The sequence below is a fragment of the Uloborus diversus genome, chromosome 3 (genome assembly GCF_026930045.1).
Source record: "Uloborus diversus isolate 005 chromosome 3, Udiv.v.3.1, whole genome shotgun sequence".
Lineage (NCBI taxonomy): Eukaryota > Metazoa > Arthropoda > Arachnida > Araneae > Uloboridae > Uloborus > Uloborus diversus.
This window is the reverse complement of record NC_072733.1, coordinates 12,425,025-12,449,395: the sequence shown is the minus strand read 5'-3', so window position 1 is coordinate 12,449,395 and position 24,371 is coordinate 12,425,025. Positions and strand designations below refer to the sequence as shown.

At 34.2% G+C, this 24,371-nt stretch overlaps 1 protein-coding gene across 1 annotated transcript in view; it reads left to right on the top strand.

Moving 5' to 3' along the window:
* The window catches only part of LOC129219450 (glutamate receptor 1-like), a 225,786-nt gene that overhangs the window by 160,488 nt on the left and 40,927 nt on the right, over positions 1 to 24,371 (top strand). Inside the window, exons 5-7 of the mRNA XM_054853845.1 lie at positions 5,586 to 5,750; positions 12,861 to 13,060; positions 21,746 to 21,750. Of these exons, the coding sequence (XP_054709820.1) occupies positions 5,586 to 5,750; positions 12,861 to 13,060; positions 21,746 to 21,750 (370 nt within the window). The remainder of the gene's footprint in view (positions 1 to 5,585; positions 5,751 to 12,860; positions 13,061 to 21,745; positions 21,751 to 24,371) is intronic.

The window sequence follows — 24,371 nt, the reverse complement described above, 5'->3', positions numbered from 1 at the left end:
TCTACCAATATATGGTGTCTCCATACATGCAGTTACGTGGCATCGTCTAACGTCTAATGTGAAGTTAGACGCATTGACCTGGTTTCATTTGAATAAACCTTATACTAGTTCTTAGTATGCCCACAACTAAGCGTGTGTGGCCGTAACTGGTCAAACTAGTGTATTTCGATTTATGTCATCAAAAATATATAAATCATTTCTGAAAATTAATAAAAATTTCACAGCTATCAAAGTGCAATTTCTAAATTCAAACACCGTCATAATTACTTTTTTCCATGAACTACGACTGCAACATCACAGTTCAACAGCAATGCAAATAAAAGGGAAAAAAATCCTTAAGCATGAACATTACTAGTCATTTTTCGTATACAACATTTTAGTTGGAATCAAAAAACTCATTTCCCAATTCAGTTTGACATTCGTAAAATATGCATTTTTTATAAACTCTTTTTATTTTGTTTTGAAATTCAGAAAGGGGAAGGAAATGTTTTCTTTGTTCAAATTTTAACTACTTTATTGCAACTGAGTCTAAAATATTTCGTTGTGCCATGAAAGTATTTAATAATGAAAGATTTTAATTAGTACGGTTTCTTGTTCCGTAAATTAAACTGTTAAAAAAAATGGCAATGCAGTGGAGAAAATTTTCATTGACCGAATCATTATAATATAACTACATTCTTATACTTATATACTTATACTCAGTCTTTTTTCTTTTTCTTTTGCAAATAACGCTACGCTTTTATGCTTTAATTAATCCCAGAGATTCAAGAAAGAGGATTATAAGAATTTAAATTACGTTTTGTTGCTCTTAAAAGTTTTAAATTTTACGCAAAAAGCGAAACTCATTTCTTTCTTAAATCTTAAAGGGAAAAAACTGCAAGATCTTTTTGAAAAAAAAGAGAGAGACATTAAATTGCCTTTTATTATTTATTTTACATTTATTGAGTGATAAAATGTAAGAATTATTTCCTCTTATTCGTTCTAAGTATTTACAGATTCATGCAATTAAAAAAATACAAACCGTAGGTAATCCGCTTTCATTCGTCTTTTAGAACTTTGAAGCAAGATAGTTGTTACTTAAATTAGTTATATAAACTTTTTCTGAAAGAAAGGTTTTTGTCCAGAGATATTGCTTTCATGAACTTAAATTCAAAGATTGAATTGTTTAAACTTATCTCCTTTTTTTCAATCCCATATATTCTTCTCGATGTACAATATGTTTCAAATCTGTGAGGCACTCAAAAAGTTACCTGTTTGATTCTGTAATAGAGTGTTAGGTTGTTTAAGTAAGGATAAGTTATCTTAGTGGTTTTTCTACAAACGATATCATGCTTTAAGAGAGGAGGGGGATTCGTGACATGCAGTTTGTGACAAAGGAGGAGTGAGATATGATATGATGAGAATATATTAGTGAGAAACATTTCTTGACATGTGACAAGGGGAAAAGGGTGACTGTTTGTTTAAACTTATCTCCTTTTTTTCAATCCCATATATTCTTCTCGATGTACAATATGTTTCAAATCTGTGAGGCACACAAAAAGTTACCTGTTTGATTCTGTAATAGAGTGTTAGATTGTTTATGTAAGAATAAGTTATCTTAGTGGTTTTTCTACAAACGATATCATGCTTTAAGAGAGGAGGGGGATTCGTGACATGCAGTTTGTGACAAGGAGGAGTGAGATATGATATGATGAGAATATATTAGTGAGAAACATTTCTTGACATGTGACAAGGGGAAAAGGGTGACTGTTTGTAACAAAGGGCTGTCAAAATGTTGAAAAACAACTGTGACACCATTTATGGACAGCTGAAAATTTACACTGCTCAAAACAATTAAAGGATATTGTAAGTTTTTGTACAAAAAAAAAAGGTGTTAGCAAATATCTTTTTGCATAGAATCGAAGAAGGGAGTTAAAAATGCAAATTCTTCTTAATTTCAAGCATCACATTATGCAAATTTTGAGTTTGACGTCGAAAACGACGTTTCAGTGGCGGCGAATGAGATTTCGCTCTTAACTTATTGTAGGACAAAGCAGAAAATGATGATCTACATTCAGTAAGCGCGTTGTTTCGATGAATGCGATGCCTCAACGAACTCATTTAACGGAATCAGAAGCTACTAAAGTGGTTGTCAGGCTAGAGGGAAAACTAACACAAGCGAAGGCAAAAGAAGCTATTGGAGTTTTGCAAAGTGTGATTTCTACGTGGTGGTTTTTTAGAGACTGGAAATGCTGGCCGAAGATTAGGGCAAGGTCGTAGATGGTCAACAACGCTCAACGAAGACCGTTATTTAGCTTTAACGGCTCCAAAACTTCGAAGTATGAATGCCGCCCCACTACAACGACACCTTCGCTCGGGTACTGGCACCACAATTTTGACACTAACTGTCAAAAATCGCCTTCACGCTAAAAGTCTGTATGTTCGTCGACCAATGGTCTGTGTCACATTAGCTGCGAGACACCGTCACGATACAGGGAGTGGGTAACAGAGTATGTGAATTGGAGAAGAAATGAATGGAGCAATATTTTTTTCTCTGACGAGTCCCGTTCATGTCTTTATCCATATAATGGCGTATTTTCATCTGGAGGGAGCTTGGCACTAGAAACAATCTAGCTTTCGGGCCCGAAAGTATCAGATTTGATGGTGGTGGTGTGATGGCGCATGCTGGTGCTATTGATGGGTGCACCGATCTGCATGTCATTCCGAATGGAACTCTGATCTGTCGTCAAAGTAGGGATGAGGTCCTCACACCTATTGTAGTCCCTTACCCTGCAGCAATTGGAGGTGACTTCATGTTTATGGACAAAAATTGCAGACCACATCGTTCTTACTTGATGAATAATTTTCTTTTGGTGGAAGGAATCATACGAATGAAATGGCCAGCGTGTTCTCCAGATATGAACCCAACAGAGCACGTTTGGGACATTCTAGGCAACGAGTTTTTGGACGCCTACCACCTCTCCAACTCTCCAAGAACCGGAAAGAGTGCTTCAGGAGGAGTGGAGCAGAATACCCTAGCCCTTCATTAATAGCCTCATTAATTCCATGCCTCAGACATGTTTTACATTGCTGGCCGTCCGGAGTTACCATACATACTACTAGAAGCGATTTTCTTTTAAGAAAACCCCAATTTTTTATCGCTTTTCTCATACGCACAAAGTGCGTTTTTTTTTCCCTTTTGTACCCAAAAGTTGAAAAAAAGTATTTTTTTCTGCCATACAAATGTAATTTTTGTCTCAAATAGTTTACTAACGCCTGTCGATAATGTATCAATCATCCAAAAAGTTCTCCAGGTTCTAAATCAACCCAAAGCCTCAATATCCTTTAACTGTTTCGAGCAGTGTATTTTTCACATATTCTGATTTAAAAGCGCTATCATTTTGAACTAAACTATCATTTTGAAAAAAGGTATCATTAAATATTTGTATAAGGGTCATTCCATGTCAAGTGATCCAAAGTTTTTTCATCACATTTTGGTATTTCTTTGAAATTTGGCTCATCGATTGTACCCTTCAAGGTCATCAAAAGTCCAAATTTTTAGATTTTTTTCTCTTTAATTTTTTTATTTCCGAGACTTAGATTTTTAGAAAAACCCTATTTTTTTTTCATGGATGCTTGAACAATAAAATGAACAATAAGTCAGCACCAAATATAGATATAAAGATTTGGTATAAAGCATTTTAAAGTACATTATGTGCTGCTTAATATGATGTGCAACATAACGCATTTCATGAAAAAAAATATTTTTTTAAAAATTTAAACTCAAAATTTAAATGTCTCAGAAAACATATGATGAACTTTTTATAAGAAACTCTCAAAGATGTTTGTGTAAATGTGGGGTTCTCTTACTGGTGATCGTCTAGTGAGTAGAGTAAGTAAGCATGACTATGCTTGAAATGAGCTGACATGAACTTGTAGATTGGTAAGCCCCACCCCCACACCACCGCTTTTTATCTTTTTTTTTTTTTTTTCAAAACTGTTTTTCAAAATTTAAAAAAAAAAAAAAAGCTGGTACGTAAGAGTAATAAGCATAACAAACGCTGCCAAACATCAGTAGTGGCTGAGGCTTATAAATGGGGGGGGGGGAGGAATCACAAAAACAAGCTCGTATTAGCTACCAGTTTATTTGGCACTTTTGGCTTCCTCAAGAGGTTTTCCACCTTCACTTCAGACACTCCTATGCCAGGACTGATGAGTGCTAATAAGCAGGAAACTGCAGTCCTCGGCTGGAATTGCTTGAGCTGGCGGTGTATTTCATGTATATATATTTCAGTTTTAGTAGGAAGATCCACTTATCCCAGCGACCCACTTCTCTCTACCAACCCTACGTAAAAATGTCACATCCGTGCACATGGATTGAGGAAGTTTATATTACAAATATGTATAACTATATTACTAGCGCCAGAAAACTTGCTCCAAACATGGTCTGATACCTTAAATTAGAGGCGTCTAACCTTGACCTGCGGTCCATATATGCTGATACATGTGGCCCGTTGTTTTGTTTAATATTACGAATCAAAAATTATGTTCTGGAACTTTCCAAAGTAGGTAAACTTCCTCATTCGGTGATTGGTTTCTAAACAACAGTGAAAGCTTCTTAATAATAACATAAGCATGCAGTTATGTTTACTATAACAATTCTTGGCTTCCTTTTCCATGTTTTCACATGTTAAGAAGATAAATTTAAAGGTATTGAAATTTTTTGAGTGTTGAATAAATTGAGTTTAGCTTGTAATATTCATTTTAATAAGAGGTGCGCTTCTCAGTTAAAAGAAGGTTGTGCACCACTGCTTTAAATAAAGATTAATGTAACAAATAAATGGCATTAGCGTTAAATGATAGCACAGGTATGGTTGAGGAAGATGGTGACAAAGTATCGAATCATGCTAAACTTTTTGTTGCCACATTTTTTCTATTTAGTCGCCTGGTGGCAAGAGGCGAATAGGCGCGAATATAATTCATCGCCATTAGCCACTTGGAGACTATTTTTTTTTACTTTGATGACCAAACAAGATTCTTAGCTGGCCACTTTTATACAACCCTAGCGGCCACAGGCAAATATTACTTCATTCATTTTTTATTAAGAAGTATTTTCTATTTCGTCGCACTTAGTTTGCGATGTAAAAACGATTCCAAGTTATCATATAGTATTCCAGATCACCAACGGATAAAAAAATTCTTTGTACGCTTACTTTATTTTTTTTTCCTTCAGAAATTGATGGTTGAAGCACTTTTATTCCATATTTTATAAATACTCATATGTCTAGCGTAGCAGTTAAATCTCAATAACCATGTTTTCGTCAAAAAAAAAGAGTATGATAAAAAGGTACTAACGATAAAAAAAAATGAATAAATAACTAAAAATAAAAAATAAAAGTCGCTATTAAATTAAATGTGTCAATCATCCACTGGCGACTAGCTGAGAAATTTGAATTTTCGTCTAGAGGCGATCACTAATTTTCTTTCGAGAAAGGTATGTCATCTATGCTGATTTTAACCTGAAATTGACAGCAAATTCATCAGGATATAAAATTTAACCCTTGCAGAAAATGAAAACACCTTCATTGAACTGTTTCTTTTCCCAGATAATTGAAGATGACTGGAACGCTGCTTTACTTCCACACGGAGCTGTCAATGCCACTGGATTCCAAATGCTGCAAGAAACCAGACCCGAAGTTCGGGAATTCTTAACCGCGTGGAAGTCCCTAGATCCTTACAGATGGCCTGGAGGAGGATCTCAACACATTACGGTGACAGAATCTTCTTTTGGGGGTTTCTATCAAAGAGTTCATTCTTTCGTGGGCGTATCTTTTGCTTGTATTTTCTTGGAGGATTATTTGTGTTCTTTAACCTAAAGCTCTTTTGTTTTCTTTTCCGTCGAGGATTTTTTTTAAACAGGTTGGGTTATTTATGTTCGTGAAAGGGGAAGATATCAAGGAAGATTTTGGTGTCGCATTTGATAAAAAGTTACAAAAGTTTTGTTTGGCTGACATAAAGACAGCTTCATTAAGAACTTTCTTAAAAGTAATCAGCTGGGTTGAATGTTAGATTATAAGTTTTCACCGGCAAGGTGGTATCGGTTTTGATTTGTTTTGATGTGAGAGTGACTAGTTGTACTCTTAGTTTTACTCTATTTTCGATAAATATGATCGATTATTTTGAATATATGTAAGTAATGAGGCATAAGCTGTACTGATTAGCACTTTTTCACAACCTTAAATGAAAACAATATTTGAACTATTAAGAAGTTCAACTTTTCAAATTTTTATACGTGTTACTTTTTTTTTTGTGCTCATGCAATTAATGAAACAACAATGAACCGTTCCATTAACTCTGATCATGTTTATTTTAATGATTAAAATACTTAATTTGAAATGTGAGCATTAAAGTCTAAATTTAGATCATTTAGGATTTTGTTTTTAAAATATCTCACTGGAGTATTTCCCTGATTTTGAAAGGCGTATTAAAAGTTAAATCTTTTACTTGAACCACTCTGCTTAGTCTCCATTTTCTCGGGATTTGAAGTTTTTCGTTCATTGGAAACAATATTTGATTTTTCAGAATTCTGTTATGTTTTTCCAACATTTGGGCAGCAAAAGCTGTGAAAAGTTTATCTTGTTACTTTATAACGAAGCAAGTATGAAAATGGAGTAATAGTAAAACTTAAAAACTCTATGCATCAGAGTCCTGTTAATTCAAGATAGCGTACAAATCGAGGTTTTTTTCCTTGATTTCTCTCGAGTGCTTTAGGAGGGAGAACCCCGAACTTTAATGTTTGTGTGGGGGGAGGGGGGAAGAGATATTCAATTTTTCGAATCAACTTCGAATTTTACCGAATAACACACGAACATGCACGCATGCCAACAACTATTGATCGGAGAACTCGAGTGACCTCCCATCGACGTACCCCCTAAGCTTTAAGTCTTTCTCGGCCTGTTGAGCCGGTTTTTCTTGCATTTTGTTCTTTTCTTCGCCACTTTCCTTTGCTTCGAAGGGGTGTGACTAAAAATATATTTTTTACCAATCTCTGCTCTCGTTATTTTTTTCGACATGTTATCACTCAACTCTTTGGCTGTAAAAGAAGCCTAAATGTCTTTTCGATTTTAATATGTAGTCCGAATTTTCTCAGTATTCAGTAATCTGAGTGGATGTCAGTCCCGATCAACTTGGATTATCTGGACTCGACAGCAATAGTCCAAGGGCCCATCAGTGCAGAAACCTATATCATAGTATAAAGGCCCAAATTTTTTCTGCATAATGGCATCACAGCATTTAAAAAAAGTTCACTATTATTTAAACTGAGCCGCGCTGACTTTGGCTGGAAACAGGTAGTAAAGTTGCGAAAAATTGCTGCTAAAACTAAGCGTCATTGATTCATGTCATGTCACGTGACCTAATGGTCCCCATCCAACCATCTCCGACTTAGAGGACATTCTATTGAGGTGCAGACACACTGTAAAAAAATTCCGAAACGTTACTGGTTATCTCCGTGGAACGTTTCGGGATTTCAGAGGGTTTCACCTATTTCCCCGCAAAATCAAGTATCTTCGCAAAAAATTTTCCTGAATTGCTAAAAGATGCACGAATGCAGACATTTAACTGGTGTGAAAGATATTTTTTGCTACCAGTTTAAAGAATGACTGAGCATGTTTATAAGGTGTATCGGCTTCAACTTGACCACGGCCCGTCCAGATTGACTGAACACCCAATGGGAGCAAATAAGTCACTGGATAGCTGCAGCTTTGCGAGGCAGGAATTGCAGGCGAGAAATACGGTTGGATCTTGCTTGCAATTATTCGCGCAGCTTTGGCCATGGTCGCGGTAATGCTGCTGGACCTTTCTTGGTAAACCAGGAAGGTTCTAATCAAATACATTAAACCTATTTATTTTTTTAGAAGGTTCACGACCGGCTTTAACATGGGATATTTCCCAGCATTTCAGGAAGGTTACTCCCTTGTATCTGAAAACGTTCCTGGTTTTTGTAAAAAAATGTTACTGGTTGAAATTGGGCGCATCAGCTGCCTATCATTTTCCAGGAACGTTTCTGAATCGTTTTTACGGTGCATGGGGGCAGGAGTCTTTGAAACTAACCTATGCAAATTTTCAGCTTCCAAGAGACAAAACATGAAGATCTAAGACACCTCGAAAAGAAGAAAAAAGTGGGCTCCGAATTGGCCTCCAATAGGGAAACCGTGCTAAACATGGCAGCTGATCTGCCATTTTGGAGCCCTTTTCTTAATCGAACCTTGATCCTCAGGATTTCGATCTTGGAAGCTGAAAATTTGTACAGGTGAGTTTCAAAGGCATGTCTGCACTAAAATTTCGTTCAAATCGGAGATGGTCGAGTGGAGACAACGAGGTCATATACACGAGGAGGAGGAATGACTCCGTTTTTCACGCAACATTTGCTATATCCTGCCAAAGCAAGCACGAGTCAGCTTAAATAATAGCGAACCTTTCTTACCTACTGTGATGTGCTTGCGCAGAAAAATTTTGAGCCTTTTATACTATGACGTAGGTCTGACGCTCATGGCCTCTTACTCCATAATTTGAAAGCGACGATAAGTGAAAATAATTAGAGACACGTTTAGATAATTAATAAAAAGTTTCGTATTTCAATTCTCTCAACCTATCAAAGAAAAGCTGAAAACATACAAAACAAATGCTGTACTTTTTGTTTTAATATTTCCTATAATTTTGAGCTTTAAAATGCTTAGTTCTATTTGCATGTTTATACTCTTAAACCCTCTGTCATTAGTCGGATTGATTTTAAATCTTGGTTTCTCTAACAAATATTCCGATTGAATTTGTTCAAATTTGTTAGGTGTTCATTCATCAGAAGTAATTTCTACAAATTGGCAGAAATTAAGAATCACACTTCTAATTTTAAAATATATTTCACTTTTAAATATTTCTCTTCTCAAGCACACCCTCCACCCCCCCCCCCTTTTTTTTCCTCTACTCTTTTAATTCATATGAAAATTTAAAAAACTAATTACTCTTAGTTCATGAAATGAATAAATACCTTTGTGCAGCAAAGTAACAACAGTAAGTACAATGTAGCTGAAGCACAAATTAGCAACTGATTTCAGACACATTATTGTGGGTTTAAGGAACCCCTTTTTAAGTGCAAAAAAAAAAAAAAACGTGAGGCGTTCGCGTGTCAAGTCATCCGAGGAAACTGCTCAGAAAACATCCAAATCTTTGCTTTTTGCACCTTAAGCTTTTGAGTTCAACATTTAAAAACTATAATAAGCACTTGATTACATTACCAAAATAATAATGTTGGGGAATTTGGTGCAAAGTGAAAGAGTTAAAATAGCTAACATTTTTCAAAATGAACAAATTGGAAATGTGTTCTGCAAGTCACAGTGCAGAAAGCAAGAACAATGTATTTCATAATAAATCTTGTATTGAAACATTAATTTTATCTTTGACAGTAAATTTGCACCTGCAAAAAAAAGTGGATATTTTATTTTTCATTTTATTCATTTATTTATTTATTGTGGGGAGCAAAGTTAAAAAAAAAAGTCTAATGAAATACAGTAGTTTCTCGTTTTTCCGGCCTTCGCTCATCCAGATCTTCGGATTATCCGGAATAAATGGACAGCTTTTAAAAAAAAATATGATCAAGCAAGAAAGTAACTATAATTACGGTAAGAATTCGCATTCTACTTTGATTAAATGCACAGCTCCTATATAGATTGTACATTAGATTATGGTAATCTGACAAACACCACTGATGCTGAAATGAATGATAAAGCGTTAGAATTGACCGTGGTTCATTCAAACGACGCACGCATATGAACCAGAAGACGACGGCTCACTCCTTTTTAGGAAGTGAAAAAATGTTTTGACATTTTTTTTTTTTTAATGTCTTTCAAACCATCACCCCTAAATTTACAACAAAATATGTTTTTCGGTCATGAATGGTAAGTCAATTTAAAGATTTGCTTTGTTTATTACACAAACTAGCCAGATTATCCAAATTTTCAATTATCCGCATTGCCAGTTAGCCCGCATCAGTTAGTCCGGATAAAGGAGATTGTACTTTATTTTCTACTTGATTTTTAGAATGAATGAATAAATAATGAAACAATAAACGAATAATTTAATTGATTAATGCATGAGAAAAAATGATGTGAATGAAATAAGTAAATAAATAACAAAATAAGTGAATGAATCAATAAAGAGAGAGGGGGGGGAATGTAAATGAATTAGTGAATGAATGACTGCATGAACGATTTAATAAATAAATGAATACGTAAACGAGATGAACCATTTTTCTTTGCTCTGTAGGATAGGGCGCTGCTAGTTGAGCAATTTTTCACTTGAGCGGATATAGCTCCTCAACGATAAGTCTCAATCGATTGTCATGCAACTTGATGGCTTAGTAATGTATCCCTTTTCAAAAGTGTCCATAGTAACTTGTTGCTAATAGCACATGTTTAAGAGCTACAGCCGTCGGAATGCAAAAAGTCAAACTTGCTCAACGTACCCTATAGATGGGGTGCGTTGAGCAAGGGTATGGGGCAAGTTGAGCACTTATAATGTCTAGCCAAACCATAGGATAAATGATAACTAGAGATGAAATAAAATTTCTGTGTGAAAATCAACTCTTTATTCATAGTTTTTTAGTGACAATTTAACAAAACTTTTATATTATTTATTGAACAAAACTATTTATTTAACAAAAGTATTTTTTTTTCGAACTAATTGAAATGGTTCTGGTTTTCGGATGGATAGTTCCGGATTTCGTTTTAAAAACTTTGTAAGCATATCTTTTCCTGCCATCTTATTTAGAGTCCAAGCGGATAGAATATTAATGCTAAATTTAACAGCACACTCGTAGGCAAGGCGATGAAATCTTTTGGGGAAAATCCATAACAGATTGATGCCATTTGCAGCAAGTATTCTTTTTATAGTCCTCTTGTTGGGAAGAAAAAACTTGCCTCGGTTTTGCATAACCCAAGAATGAATCACCACCTTTTAAATTCTTCAAAAATCTTTTCAAAGTCATCTGCTTGATACCGAATTATTTTGCGGCGGCATTCACACTTTTTTCATCATCATTGACAGCCTTTGCAGCATTATTCAAGTCGTCAGTAGTGTAAGAACATTGTGTAGTTTTCCTTTTATAAGTCCGCATCTAATAAAAGCAAAAAATATATTACTACTTTTGTTTTAAGTCGCGAGGGTCAATTGAGCAGTACTTGCTCAACTAATCCCAAGCCAAAGTCTTAAAATAAAAGTGAGATTACGAAAAAACGGCCCGAATTATACCCAGAATCCCTATACATATCAAAAGTACAGTAAATTTATGAAAGAATAAAACTTGCCTGACAGAAAACAGATAATATTGGACTAATTCAGACGAAAAACTGCGGCAAATGAGTTTTTTATTTTTCTGTCACAAAATAAATAGTGTGCACGTATATTTCTCCCATTTGTCGAACTGCAATTAAAGATCGTGCGATGAGTTCCCCTTTCATAACCCTTTCTTTCCGCCATTCAATGCATACACGTACGGTGAATAGTTTTCGAGATATATCGATTGCTCAACTTGCCCCTATGCTCAACCATTCCCGCCCTACCCTACATTTTGCCCCACTTATACCTGACAAATTTTATTAAACATGATAAAAGCATGCCTAATATCTAAACTAAATGAGTACTGCATTGGACATCTGTTAATCTCAATTAAGGGGTTAAAGTACCTCAAAAATGATAAAACGATCAAAAAAAAATATTATTGCTTATTTCAAAACTAAAAACTATTCTGAACACAGAGGAAAAGTTTCATTGCTTTAGTTCAAATATTTAAAAATTTATGAGTGGTTTTAGGCCATTCTCGCTATGTGTTCTTATGCAAAACAAAAACTTTAAATTACTTTTTCTCGATGATGGTTTTTTTTTGTGTTTTCATGTCATTAGAATCCCTAAGGATTTTTTTCTATTAAAGATACAGCTTTAAAAAAAATACTTTTTACATTTGGGACAACATATTTGACAAAACTGTGCATTGGATAAGTATTTTATAAATTACTCAAATTTTTAGAGCATGTTAAACCTTTAAAGACCAATTTAAAATAAAAATAAACTTCGATTTATTACATAATTAATCACAGAAAATTTTCTAATAAACTCATAAGCAAATAAATGCACAGATTTTTATAAATGATTATAGTGATCGTTTAGCAAAAAACTTTTTTTTTAATTAGTGCAAAATAAAAAAGCCTTTAGGATTTTAAAATATTGAAGTTTTCTTCAATTTTTTTGAATTTTTTAAAAAAGCAGGCACTATTTTTAAATTTTGAAAATAAATTATTGATTACGAAATAAGTATGAATGTTATGGTTTCAAAAAAATATAAAATTTACTTAATTTTTTTAAAAAATGTCTGAAAGGTACTGTGACCCCTTAATACTTAACTGTTAATTACAAAAATCGTATTATTTTATTTTAATAAAAATATTTTTTTGAAAAGCCAAAACATATTATAATATGTGCATCAAATTTTGAAAATGACTTATGTACCTTAACAACTATTCATTTGCCTTCACAACTATTCATTTTTTGACTGAAATCAACTATATACTTAAGAACACACATAAAATATAGCTAGATAGGTGGCGTTGTAAATTGGAAAAATATTTCACCATTTCACTTTCCTCAATAAAGTTCATTAAAATATGTTTGACTTACTTTTTTATCATAAATAATGACTTGTAAAAATAATTGGGGATGCATTTTTTCTTTTTTATTATCTACAAAATATGTTACTTTAAACTAATCGTTGATGAAAAATACTAAATGATTTAAAAAAGAATAATCCGTTATCTTTTAATTTAAATTCATAGACGGAAGTTGCTTTGATGTACGATGCCACAAAAGTTATGTTGGAGACTTTTAACCGCCTGTTAAAGAAAAAGCCTGATCTCTTTCGCAACAATTTCCGAAGAGGAGAAGTTTATAATAATGGAACAAAAGGTATAAACTGTCAGCAATCACCTGTCATGCCATGGGAACATGGAGATAGAATAACGAGGTTTTTGAAAAGGTAACTATTTTTCTTCATTATTATTCTCTACGCTCATAACAAAGTAAAAAGCTTTTGTTTTGATATTTATTTCATTACTTTGATACGCAGGGTAAATGACTAGTTATGGGCATGCTTAAGAGTTTTTTTTTTTTTTTTTTCATTTGGATGCAAATGTTGAAGGACTAGTCGGTGGCAAAAAATCATTCTAATGACTTTACAACTCAGAAATTGCATTTTTATAGCTGTAAAATTTTGATTAACTTGAAATAAATTGGTTTGACCAGTTACAATAGTTTGGCCAGTTACAATGGTTTGGCCAGTTACAATGGTTTGGCCAGTTACACTGGTTTAACCTGTTATGGTCCATTCTGTGTATTATGGTCATATCGTGACCATAGTACTAGAAATGGTCACGATAACTGAATTCAATTATTTTCAGGAAATACACTAAAAAAGTATTCATCAATATTATAACACTTGTTTTTTCTTACAATATAGTCAAATTTAAAATATCTTGACTAACCAATTCCAGCACCATTACAATTAAAAAATGGAAAACTTACAAATCAATTTGAAATGTTCGTCTGGACAACAACAAAAATTTTAAAAATAAATAAAATCAATAGAACTATTCTATTGCAGCGGTTTAATAATAATAATAATAATTATTATTATTATTATTAATGGCTTGCCAACTTGATCGTATGGTTTGTCAACGAACCGTAACAATCATTTTGAGTAGGAATGGCTAAAAAATTAATTATGGTCATGTGTGCCCATAACTAAAATACTTACTTTAAATTGACTCATTATGGATCTTAAATATCTTAACTAATGGCAAAAATATACCAAAATGATAGGGAAAAAAGCTGAAGAATATGAATACCTACTAATAAAACTACGATCTGATTTTCAAAAAAACACAGCAATGTCAGGTCCTTATGTAAGAAACCCTTCAAAAACTTAAATGCAAACAAAACTCACTCTTAGTACCGAGAAGCATTACCATAATAAATCACACTGTAGATCAAAACTTATGATCAGAAAAAATGTGATGGATGTGTTCTTTATAGATACTATTTTGAAAATCTACACTGTAAAAACAATTCAGAAACGTTCCTGGAAAATAATAGGCAGCTGATGTGCCCAATTTCAACCAGTAACATTTCTTACAAAAACCAGGAACGTTTTCCGATACAAGTGAGTAACCTTCCTGAAATGCTGGGAAATATCCCCTGTTAAAGCCAGTCGTGAACCTTCTGCAAAAATTACACAGGTTTAATGTATTTGATTAGAACCTTCTTGGTTTACCAAGAACGGTCCAGAAGCATTACCGCGACAATGGCCAAAGCTGCGCGAATAATTGCCTGCAAGTCCTGCAGCTATCCAGTGACTTACTTGCTCCCATTGGGAGTTCAGTCAACCTAGACGGGCCGTGATCAAATTGAAGCCGATACACTTTATAAACATGCTAAGTCATTCTTTAAACTGGTAGCAAAAAATATCTTTCACACCAGTGAAATGTCTGCATTCGTGCATCTCTTAGCAATTCAGGAAACTTTTTTGCGAAGATACGTGATTTTGCGGGGAAATAGGTGAAAACCTCTGAAATCCCGAAACGTTCCACGGAGATAACCAGTAACGTTTCGGAATTTTTTTAGTGTACCGATGGTGTTCCTGAAATCTCGACTTCAAACTTGATATCGATAATACAAGACAAACCTGCCCATTACTAGTGGTACTTATTTATGCTACGTACAAGCCTTAAAATGTACCAGGTAATATCCAGTAGAGCCAGTGCTTTTGGGGTCACTCTAGTTATCGTTAACAAATTGTTAATTCAGACCTTATTCATTTATGTTAATTTAACAAAAGGCATTATATTATTTTGACGCATTTTGCTTTCGTATCAGAAGTAAACTGTTGATAATAAAAATAAATATGAGTATTTTCCGCGTTTACTCTCTGTAGTATTTCACTCTAACAGTAAAAAGTTAAATCCTAATTTTCTCTTCTTGCCTAAGTCGTCGATAGAATCTAAAATGTTTTTTTTTTCCTCCCAAGTAAAATTTTATGCGTATTTCATATTAATAAATATTGCATACCGTATGAATAATTCGTGTGTGTTTTGTGATCCATTTATCTTTTAAAAAATCAAAATAAATCACAAAGATTTGCGTGAATTATAAAGTAATCGAAATGCCCCGAAAACCCATTACCTGTGAAGCTGTAGGCTTCAAAACCTGATTTGAGCTGCTTCGAGCTAAAACATTTTATTCAAGTGTTTCAAAACGCCATTATTTGATAGTTATAAAATAAACGAGATTTCATTTCTTCTTGTTGCTAAGCAACGAGATTTCTGTCAGTTTCTTTTGGACATAAACGAGAGAATCAATTCCGGAACATACACATGAGACAGCAGTAAACTGCCTAAATGATCGCCGAATGAGTATTTGCGTTCCAAGCAGTGGCGGCTGGTGGATTATTTAAATGAAGATTTACAAAAATTATTAAATAGGCAGATACGACGTTACTTACATTTTTACTATTTTTATTATAATTCTTGAATTTCTTGAATATTTTTTTAATTTATTTTATTTATTTATCTCTTTTTAACATCGGCTTAGAAGACCCAGTGCACCTACTCTGTACAGATAAGGCTGTTGAAGTTGCAAAGGCTGTCTACGACAGCTTCGGAGCCATATAAATGCACATTATCATAGACACGACATCATCATCATTTATTTATCTTATTTGATTTACCAACCTCAGTGGCGCATCAGCCCACACTGCAAAAACGATTCAGAAATGTTCCTGGAAAATAATGGGCAGCTGATGTGCCCAATATCTGCCAGTAACATATCTTGCAAATTCCAGGAACTTTTTCCGCAAAATTCAGTAACCTTCCTAATATTATCCTGGATGCCTCCTGAAAAATTCAGAAATCTTTCCGTTTAAAACCAGTCGTGTCCGTGGAAATAATATCTTGGCATCATTCTGATTTATCAAGGAAATTAAAAGAGCATTATTGCTAACACGGCCAAAGCTATGCCAGAATTGCAAGTAAGTAACGAGAAATTTACTTTCCTACAATTCTTGCAAAGCAATGCAGTCCAGTCCACACTTTTTCGCCCCCTTTGGGAGTTTAATTAGCATGGACGAGCTGTATGTTAAGTAGAGCCGTTACACTTTATAAATACGCTCAATTAATCTTTAAACTGGGAGCTAAAAATATTTTTCACAACAGTGAAAAGTCTGCATTCTTGCGACTTGTAGCAATTCAGGAAACTTTTTGTCAAGAATACTTAATTTTTCGAGGAAGTGGATAAAAACCATTAAAATCCCGAAACGTGACACGGAAATATCCAGTAACGTTTCGGAATTTTTTTACAGTGCATACACTGTAAAAAAAAATCCGAAACGTTACTGGTTATTTCCGTGGAACGTCTCGGAATTTCAGACGTTTTCAACTATTTCCCCGCAAAAACAAGTATTTTCACAAAAACGCTTCCTGAATCGCTACAAGTTGCACGCGAGCAGATTTTTCACTGTTGTGGAAAATATTTTTAGCTACCAGTTTAAAAATTGAATGAGCGTGTTTATTAAGTGTATCGGCCTAGGGTTGCTTACGGGCTGACCATGTTGACTTAAGGCTCCTATATAAGGGGAGCTGACTTATCCGACATTTTGGTTCCAAAATTATCGGGCGAAAAAAATAAACATTTGTACAAAAGCCTCATTGCAGAAAACTGGTGTCCAAACTTTAGGTGTGTTGCCCGATTGATGTTTGATTATTTTATTTTGTGGATGAATACAATTTAATTAATACAAATTAAAAACAAATAAGGTATGAAAATGAGGTTTATTACCGTAAACATTTCCCGATACATTTTAGCTGAATTTGTAAACGAAGTTATCTTTCAAAATTTACCTAAAGTGACATTTTACTCAACTTATCATCAATTATTTTACGACTTAGCAACCAGCGAATATTATGACGTATTTATAAATACTAGAAACGAGGTTGGATCCAATTCTGTCTTGGAACCAAAATGTCGGATAAGTCAGCCTGTCTTTTTCAAGGGGCTCTATGTTGACTAAGCTCCCGTGAGAGCGAAAAAGTCAAGGGCAGCGAGGCAGGAGTTGCAGACAAGAGATTTGCTTGGTTCCTTCTTGCATAGTTTTGGCCATGTCGCTCTGATTTTTATGGAGCTTTCTTGGTAAATCAGGAAGGTACTAATCAATGACACTAAACTTAAGTTTTCCCGATTGCTCTAGAGACATGACTGACTTTAACAGGGGAGATTTCGCACTTCTTCATAAAGTTTCAAGGTTAATTTCAGAAAGGTTACTGACTTTCAGCAGGAAACGTTCCTGATTTTTCCAAGATATGTTACTGGAAGAAATTGGGCACATCAGCTGCCTATTATTTTTCAGGAACGTTTCTGAATCGTTTTTACAGTGTATGGAGGTGAAGACGAACTGCACCCATCTCAGTTTACGAGACTAAGGGCTCTGGGGTGAGCGGCAGATGATCCGGTTAGGTGGTCAATCGAACGTGGAACTCCCAAGGTTTAGTTCCCAAGCACGCTTGGTAGTTATTTTATCTACCCACCGAAGGGATGACAGGCTGAGTCAACCGTGCCTAATATGTCAATTGAACCTGGGTCTGTGGGACGAAAGCGCGAAGCGTATATTTTTTATTTCCTTAATTTTATTTATTTATTTATTTTTAAGGCAACCAATAAATAACATTTTTAGTGAATTTAAGCATGTCATTAATCATATTCATTTTCTACTAAGCGAATGATTGGAGCGCTTAATTTGTCGTAGCTTTGGTCAACTGTTAAAAACACTGTTTTAATGACTTTTTACGAATGAAAATTAAAGTAGTGGAAAAAAAAGCCAATACAGTAACTCCCGAATATCCACGGAATAGGGTGGTCCGGTAACTGCAGATAGGCGAAAACAGCGGATTATCCGAATAATCGGCAAAAATTGATATATAATAGCTCTAAAAAAATATGAATAACACTCACACATACATTTAAATTATAGCTAAAATCTATAATATTGAATGTAAAAAAAAAATAGTGTAAACACTGTTAAAACTACAGGTTGCATTCGGCACCTTTCAGGGGTGAAACGCTTGTTCACCAGCGGCACCTAATACGGAGCCGAAATTGCACCTCTAACTAGGGTGAAAAACAGGCACCTTTTAAAAAATAGGCAGCCGGGGTGAAAAGAATGAACCTTCGGAGAGAGAAATGGCACCCTTACCTGTAGATCCTCCCCCCCCTCCCCCGTATTGTGTGCGTTTTTGAATACAGTTGTGTATTTTTCTTTTTTTAATAGTTTTGTTTTGATTCATGATAGTCTACGTTTTGCACACTTTTCACATTGCATGAATTCAGTACTGGAAATGATTAAAACTTGTAATTACAGCATTTGACCATATTTCAGAGTTTTCAACATAGTTAAGAAGTGCTCATTGCTTTAATTCATCTGATCGTTCTCTACATCAGTGTTTCTCAACCTCTTTTGACCCACGGGTCGGTAAAAACAAATGAAAAACATTGCGGACCTGTGAAATTTTTATCTTTTTCTTAAAAATAAATAAAATAAATAATAATAATTATAATAACTCTCGGGGCGGTAAAAAACTTGTGAAAAAATTCTGCGTACTGATGAGTTTTTTTTTTTTTTTTTTTTACAAAGTAGTATTAAAAATGAATAAAACAATAAATATCTACAGACTTTATTTGGTATCAAAGAATTGTCACAAATATATTTAAAGTTAAAGACGAGTAATTATTTGACTAATCATAGTTAAGTTAATGATCATTTGTGAGAAATAACCGCACTGAAAGTAAAGTGTAGATGTACTTATGAATTATTTACATGAACAGCCAAAAATATTCTGGGATATTAAAGTTACGGAAAAACAAAATCGTTTCTCAAACGTTCAAAATTTCAGTCAAAATAACAATAAAATAAAATGCGCATAAAATTTTTCGACAGTTAAAAATTTAAAGAAATTCCTAACACTATCGAATAACCGCTAACAGGAAATGATTCAAACACTTGAACGAAAAAGCAAAAGAAAAAGATAGACGGAGAGAGATTTCTTTTTTATTTTTTGCGCTCGCTACACAAAGCACAAGAATCATTTTTATTTAGGTTCTCACTTGTTGATTATTGAAAATAACATTGCGGTTACTATTTCGGTGATTAAATGTTGCTTATCGAGTAATCAAGAAAATAATGATAGATACATTTAGTAGCGTTTTGAATGATGGAATTTTCACGACAGTAACGGTAACCTGAAAATAAACAACTAACGGTACTACGGTATCGTAACGGACTAACGGTAACTGAAAAGCATTAAACGTACTTCTAACTATGTTTGAAAGCCCTAAAAGCTACAAAGTGATCAAAAGCTGTACTTACTTGTTATTTTAAAGAATTATCCTACAAAAGTTGAGATTTAATCCAATAGTGTACTTCATTCAATGTGAAAGACGTAGAAGCCACGCGTAGTGCAACCTATCATTCGTCCGCCATATTGAAGTGGTTGAATGGTGAATGTATGCCGGAAGCGCATGCGCCAGCAAGTCATTTAGCGATTGCTTGCTGTTTTGGCACCCCTGTCTACGACTGTCTGCTATTTTCGCACCTCTGCTTTACTTCCCGGCCAGTATGGCACCCTTGGTCACCATGCTTTCACCTTAGGGGGAATATATTCACTCGTCTGGAACCTCTGGTTATAACAGTGAAAGCTAAAGTTCATAACTGCAAGCAGTTTACACGCAAAGGCGAGCTAGTCAAGTTTAATTGGCACTGATTAAAACCGTTATTTTGAACGAAAATAGATAGCACTGCATTTCGTATTGACGTTATGACGACATAGTCGTCGTTGATGAAAATGTAATAAGACCCGCTGATAATCCGAACCGCGGATAAGCTAACCGCCGATAATCGGGAGTTTACTGTATATGATTTCTGAAATTTATACGTATCAGCCAAATTCAATTACCACGCATTAAAATTTTTTCACTTACTTGAAGTCGTGACGGCTAAATTTAGCCGGGAGTCAAATATAAAAATATTTTGATAAGTAATCAAATATGGCAACCTTTCGTTAAAAGCACACTAAAAACGTGCTACCGAAATATTATACAATGGTCTTTTCTCTTTCCATTTCTCGAACGCTTTTGCAGCCAAAACTTGCTTTGAATCACAGTTCTTGATCGCAAGTGCGATCGAAAGCCAAGGGTTTTTATTCAGCAATACAACTTTTATTACGTATTTAGCGGGCTGGAAAAAAAAGATAGTTCTTGGAAATTAACAAATTGTATCTGGTAGTGTATTAAATTACCTTCTATTTCAATCTTTAATGATTTTATTTGCTTGTTTTCTTTGGGAGTTCACGTGCTCATGTGCACATATGAGGCATTCAGAGCTAAAGCGGATCAAGTCCATCTCGACTTGATTCACTTTAGCTCTAATTGTAGATTTTGGCGACGAAATGTTACGTTCTTGAATGAGGCGTTCAGAGCTAAAGTGGATTGAGTTGAAATGTACTTGATTAACTTTAGCTCTGAATGTCTCATATAGAGGAGCTGTCACTGGTCCATAGTCTACACCGTTGGCTTGCGCCGGTCACATTGCACACCCATAGGCCACACCGGTGGTTTCTGCTGAACAAACATATTCGCCCATATGCCACACCGAAGGTTTTCGTTAGAGTCATATTTGCAACCATAGACCAGGTTGATACTTTTCACCAGAAGCACATATACGCCAGTTAGTCACATCGATAGTTTTTGCTGGACGTGTATATGCGCTAATAGCAGGCATTCAAATCATTTTTATTTAGACACGCGTATGCAGCCACAAGAGAGTCGTTCCATCGTGACGAACGTAATATTCAGAGACTCTGTTTCGTTCCATAACAAGAGTTTTGAACGTTTAATCATCATTTACTTGTGCTTTTCGGAATTTGGTGAAAGAATATTCTGTGTAATACTTAATACGAGAAAACATGGTATAAATCACATATTTTGGTTTTTAAAACTAAATAACTACATTGTGACGAACGTAACATTTTTGCGACCTTGAATTTGCAACATGAAATTTAGCTCTCAATTTCTCTAAAGTTTAGGTAGATTTTATTGTGAAAATAGTGTATTGAGTTATTGTCATTCCTAAACTTCATTTTTCGTGCAGATTAATAATCATTTTTGTTTATAATCTAATAGAAAACGAAAATTTATTCAAAATATGGCGTGTGACGAACGTAACCGTAACGAACATTTTAGAAATAGACTCGTTTAGTTTTGGACAGGTACGTGTCTAAATATTAATTAATAAGTAAGCACTGATACTTTGTTTCAAAATTAACACTTCTGTCAACATATATTCAACTCGATTAAATAAATGCTTGCTTATTTGCTTTGTGAAAAATTAATTTTTTTCTTCTCTTATTTGAATGAAAGTTTTTATGCGAGGACTTTGAATTTCTGATCCCACCCTTTTTTGTGACGGAAGTGACGTAGTTATTTTTTAATTTTTGACAAAAATAATGAAAATGATAGAAATTATAAAGTTAGTTTTGTAAATAAATTTAACAAATTAATTTCTAGGCTAAACTTAAGCAAACATATGTTTGTGGATTTTGGGCATTTTGAACTTTTCAAATAGTGTAGGTTTTCGAAGATTTCTTTGATTCAAGTCAAGTTATCAGCTTAAAAGCGAATACACATTGCTAAGGTTTAGCTTTGAATTTAGTTTTATGATTTTTATTACCAAAATTAACTTTATAATTATTATTATTTTTCATTGTTTTTGGCAACAATTAAAAAGCGGATTTGGAGTAATGTTTAGCTTTATCGTTGCTTATAATATATTTTGTTCAGCATAATATACTATTCTGTTGTAAATATGCCTAAGTCAGGCACATAAATGACAAGAGCTTGAGAGAAAACGTGCGGGTAAAGTGACAGTTCAGAATGACAAAAAAACAGACACAAGATAAGGTTTTCACTACTAGCATGGATCTATATGACACACAATTGTTTTTTATCACGCACAAGCAGAATATCTTTTCCCTGATAACTACCACTAACTACCCAGAACTGTCATCTTCTTTTCAAAACAAAAAAACTCACACTGTAAAAACGATTCAGAAACGTTCCTGGAAAATAATAGGCAGCTGATGTGCCCATTTTCAGCCAGTAACATATCTCGCAAAAACCAGGAAAGTTTTCCCCTTAAATTCAGTAACCTTTTTGAAATTATTCTGAAAAATCTGGAAACCTTCTCGATTAAAGCCAGTCATGTCTCTAGAACTTCAAAGGAATCTGAGATAGGAATAATATAACAGCTCCAGAAGAGGTATTACAATCATGGCTAAAGCTAAGCCAGAATTGCAATTCTGGCAAATCTCAGTAGTCCAAAGACTTATTCACTCCCTCTGGGAACTTAATGAGTCAGGACGAGCGGTAACTGAATTAAAGTCGATACACCTTATAAATACTCTCAGTTAATCTTTAAACTGGGAGCTATAAATATTTTTACAACAGAGAGAAGTCTGCATTCCTGCAACTTGTAGCAATTCAGGAAACTTTTTGACAATGATACTTGATATTTCCAGGAAGTGGACGAAAACCATTAAAATCCCGAAACGTTACACGGAAATGCTCAGTAACGTGTCTGAATTTTTTTACGGTGCAGCTGTAAAGATTGTTTTACCAAGAAGGCTTCTTTCAGGAACTTTTTTGACTTTCATTTCTGCCACCGTAATTCCAATATTAATATTATTATTATTATTATCATTATCTATAAAGGTAACATATAAGAGCCTATTTTATTCTGGGACTACCTGGACGAGCATGTTTCTTGAGTCTTTCCACAATCTTAGCAGCATATTGAGAAAGGCAAAGTTACATGGGTTTACGATTCTATTCAAAGTTATAACTTTAGCTTCCCAGCGATTAAGTTTACTGCGTTCTCATTTTTGATCAATCAGTCTCTTTCTTCTTGATTTTCTTATCGTTATTTTTACTTTGCCTTAACATTCGCATACGCTCTACTGCTTTTTTTTCCTGTTATTTTATATTTGATTACCTGCCATTCTTGCTCTGCTTAAACTCGTTTTTTAGTTCTGCCGTTTTTTAAATAACATACTACACAAGAAAATTCCCCAAACAAGTGTTGAAATCGAGTTATTTAATGTCCAAATTTAAGAATATTATACGATGACATTAAAAAAACTTTATTATTTTAAAATATAAATTTCATTTGTTTCTTATTGAACTAAACGTTCGAAAGATGCAGTGTTGTTTCGAGCAATTACTTTCATCACACTAATAACGAATCGTATAAATCTATATATATATAAATGAATGTTTGTCTGTATGTCATCCATGAACTCAAAAACTACCCAGCAAATTTGGCTGAAACTTTCACCGTTTGTTATTTTTGGTACTAGGAATGTTTATAGACCAGTTCGAAAAAAATCCGATCGATCGTTCCTTTTTTATTCCAATTTAAGTCACAATCCATTGGATAAATACGAATAACATTATCGGCTGCAGAAATTAATTCGCGTGAAAGATCTCATTGATAAGAAGTTAGCTGTTGCCATTTTCTTGAGTTTGAACAAATAAATTCTTTCTTTATTGTTTTATGACTTTTCATGCAACGGGGGTATTTAAAACTTTTTCTATTTGATATTTTTAGCGATTGATTGATCTTGCAAACTGCGTGAGTACAAAATTTGAGTATAGTCCCGGCTTCACTTGATACCTGGACCGATTATTATGAAAATTGCTATATATATGTATTTTTCCACGGAGAAGGTGCATAATATGCTCATTGAAGCCACTCGCCACCAGGTGGCACTGCAGAGTAGCAACTTCTGCCCCGTTCAACCGATTGTCATGAAAATCAGTATAATGATGTATTTTTTTGTTGGCGTAGCAACGCGCGTCGGGTACAGCTAGTAATTTAATAAAAATTCAATGTTTCAAATGCATTCTAGGTAGCTCTTGAGAAGAGAATAAAGCACAATCTTTCTTTTTAGAGTGCTATAAAAAGTGTGGAAGGTAAAACCACGCGTTTTATGACGAACGTAACAGGTAGTTCAACGCAGGATCCAAATTAAGCTCAGAGCGAAAAAAATTAAAAATTCAATGAAAGAAATTAAAGAAACTGAAAGTTCAAAATATAAGCAATAATTGGAAAAAAATTATTTGAATCAAATGTATGCTTAAAAAATTGCAAGGCACGTTTCTTGAATGGTTTATAGGTAGTATTTACATGTAAT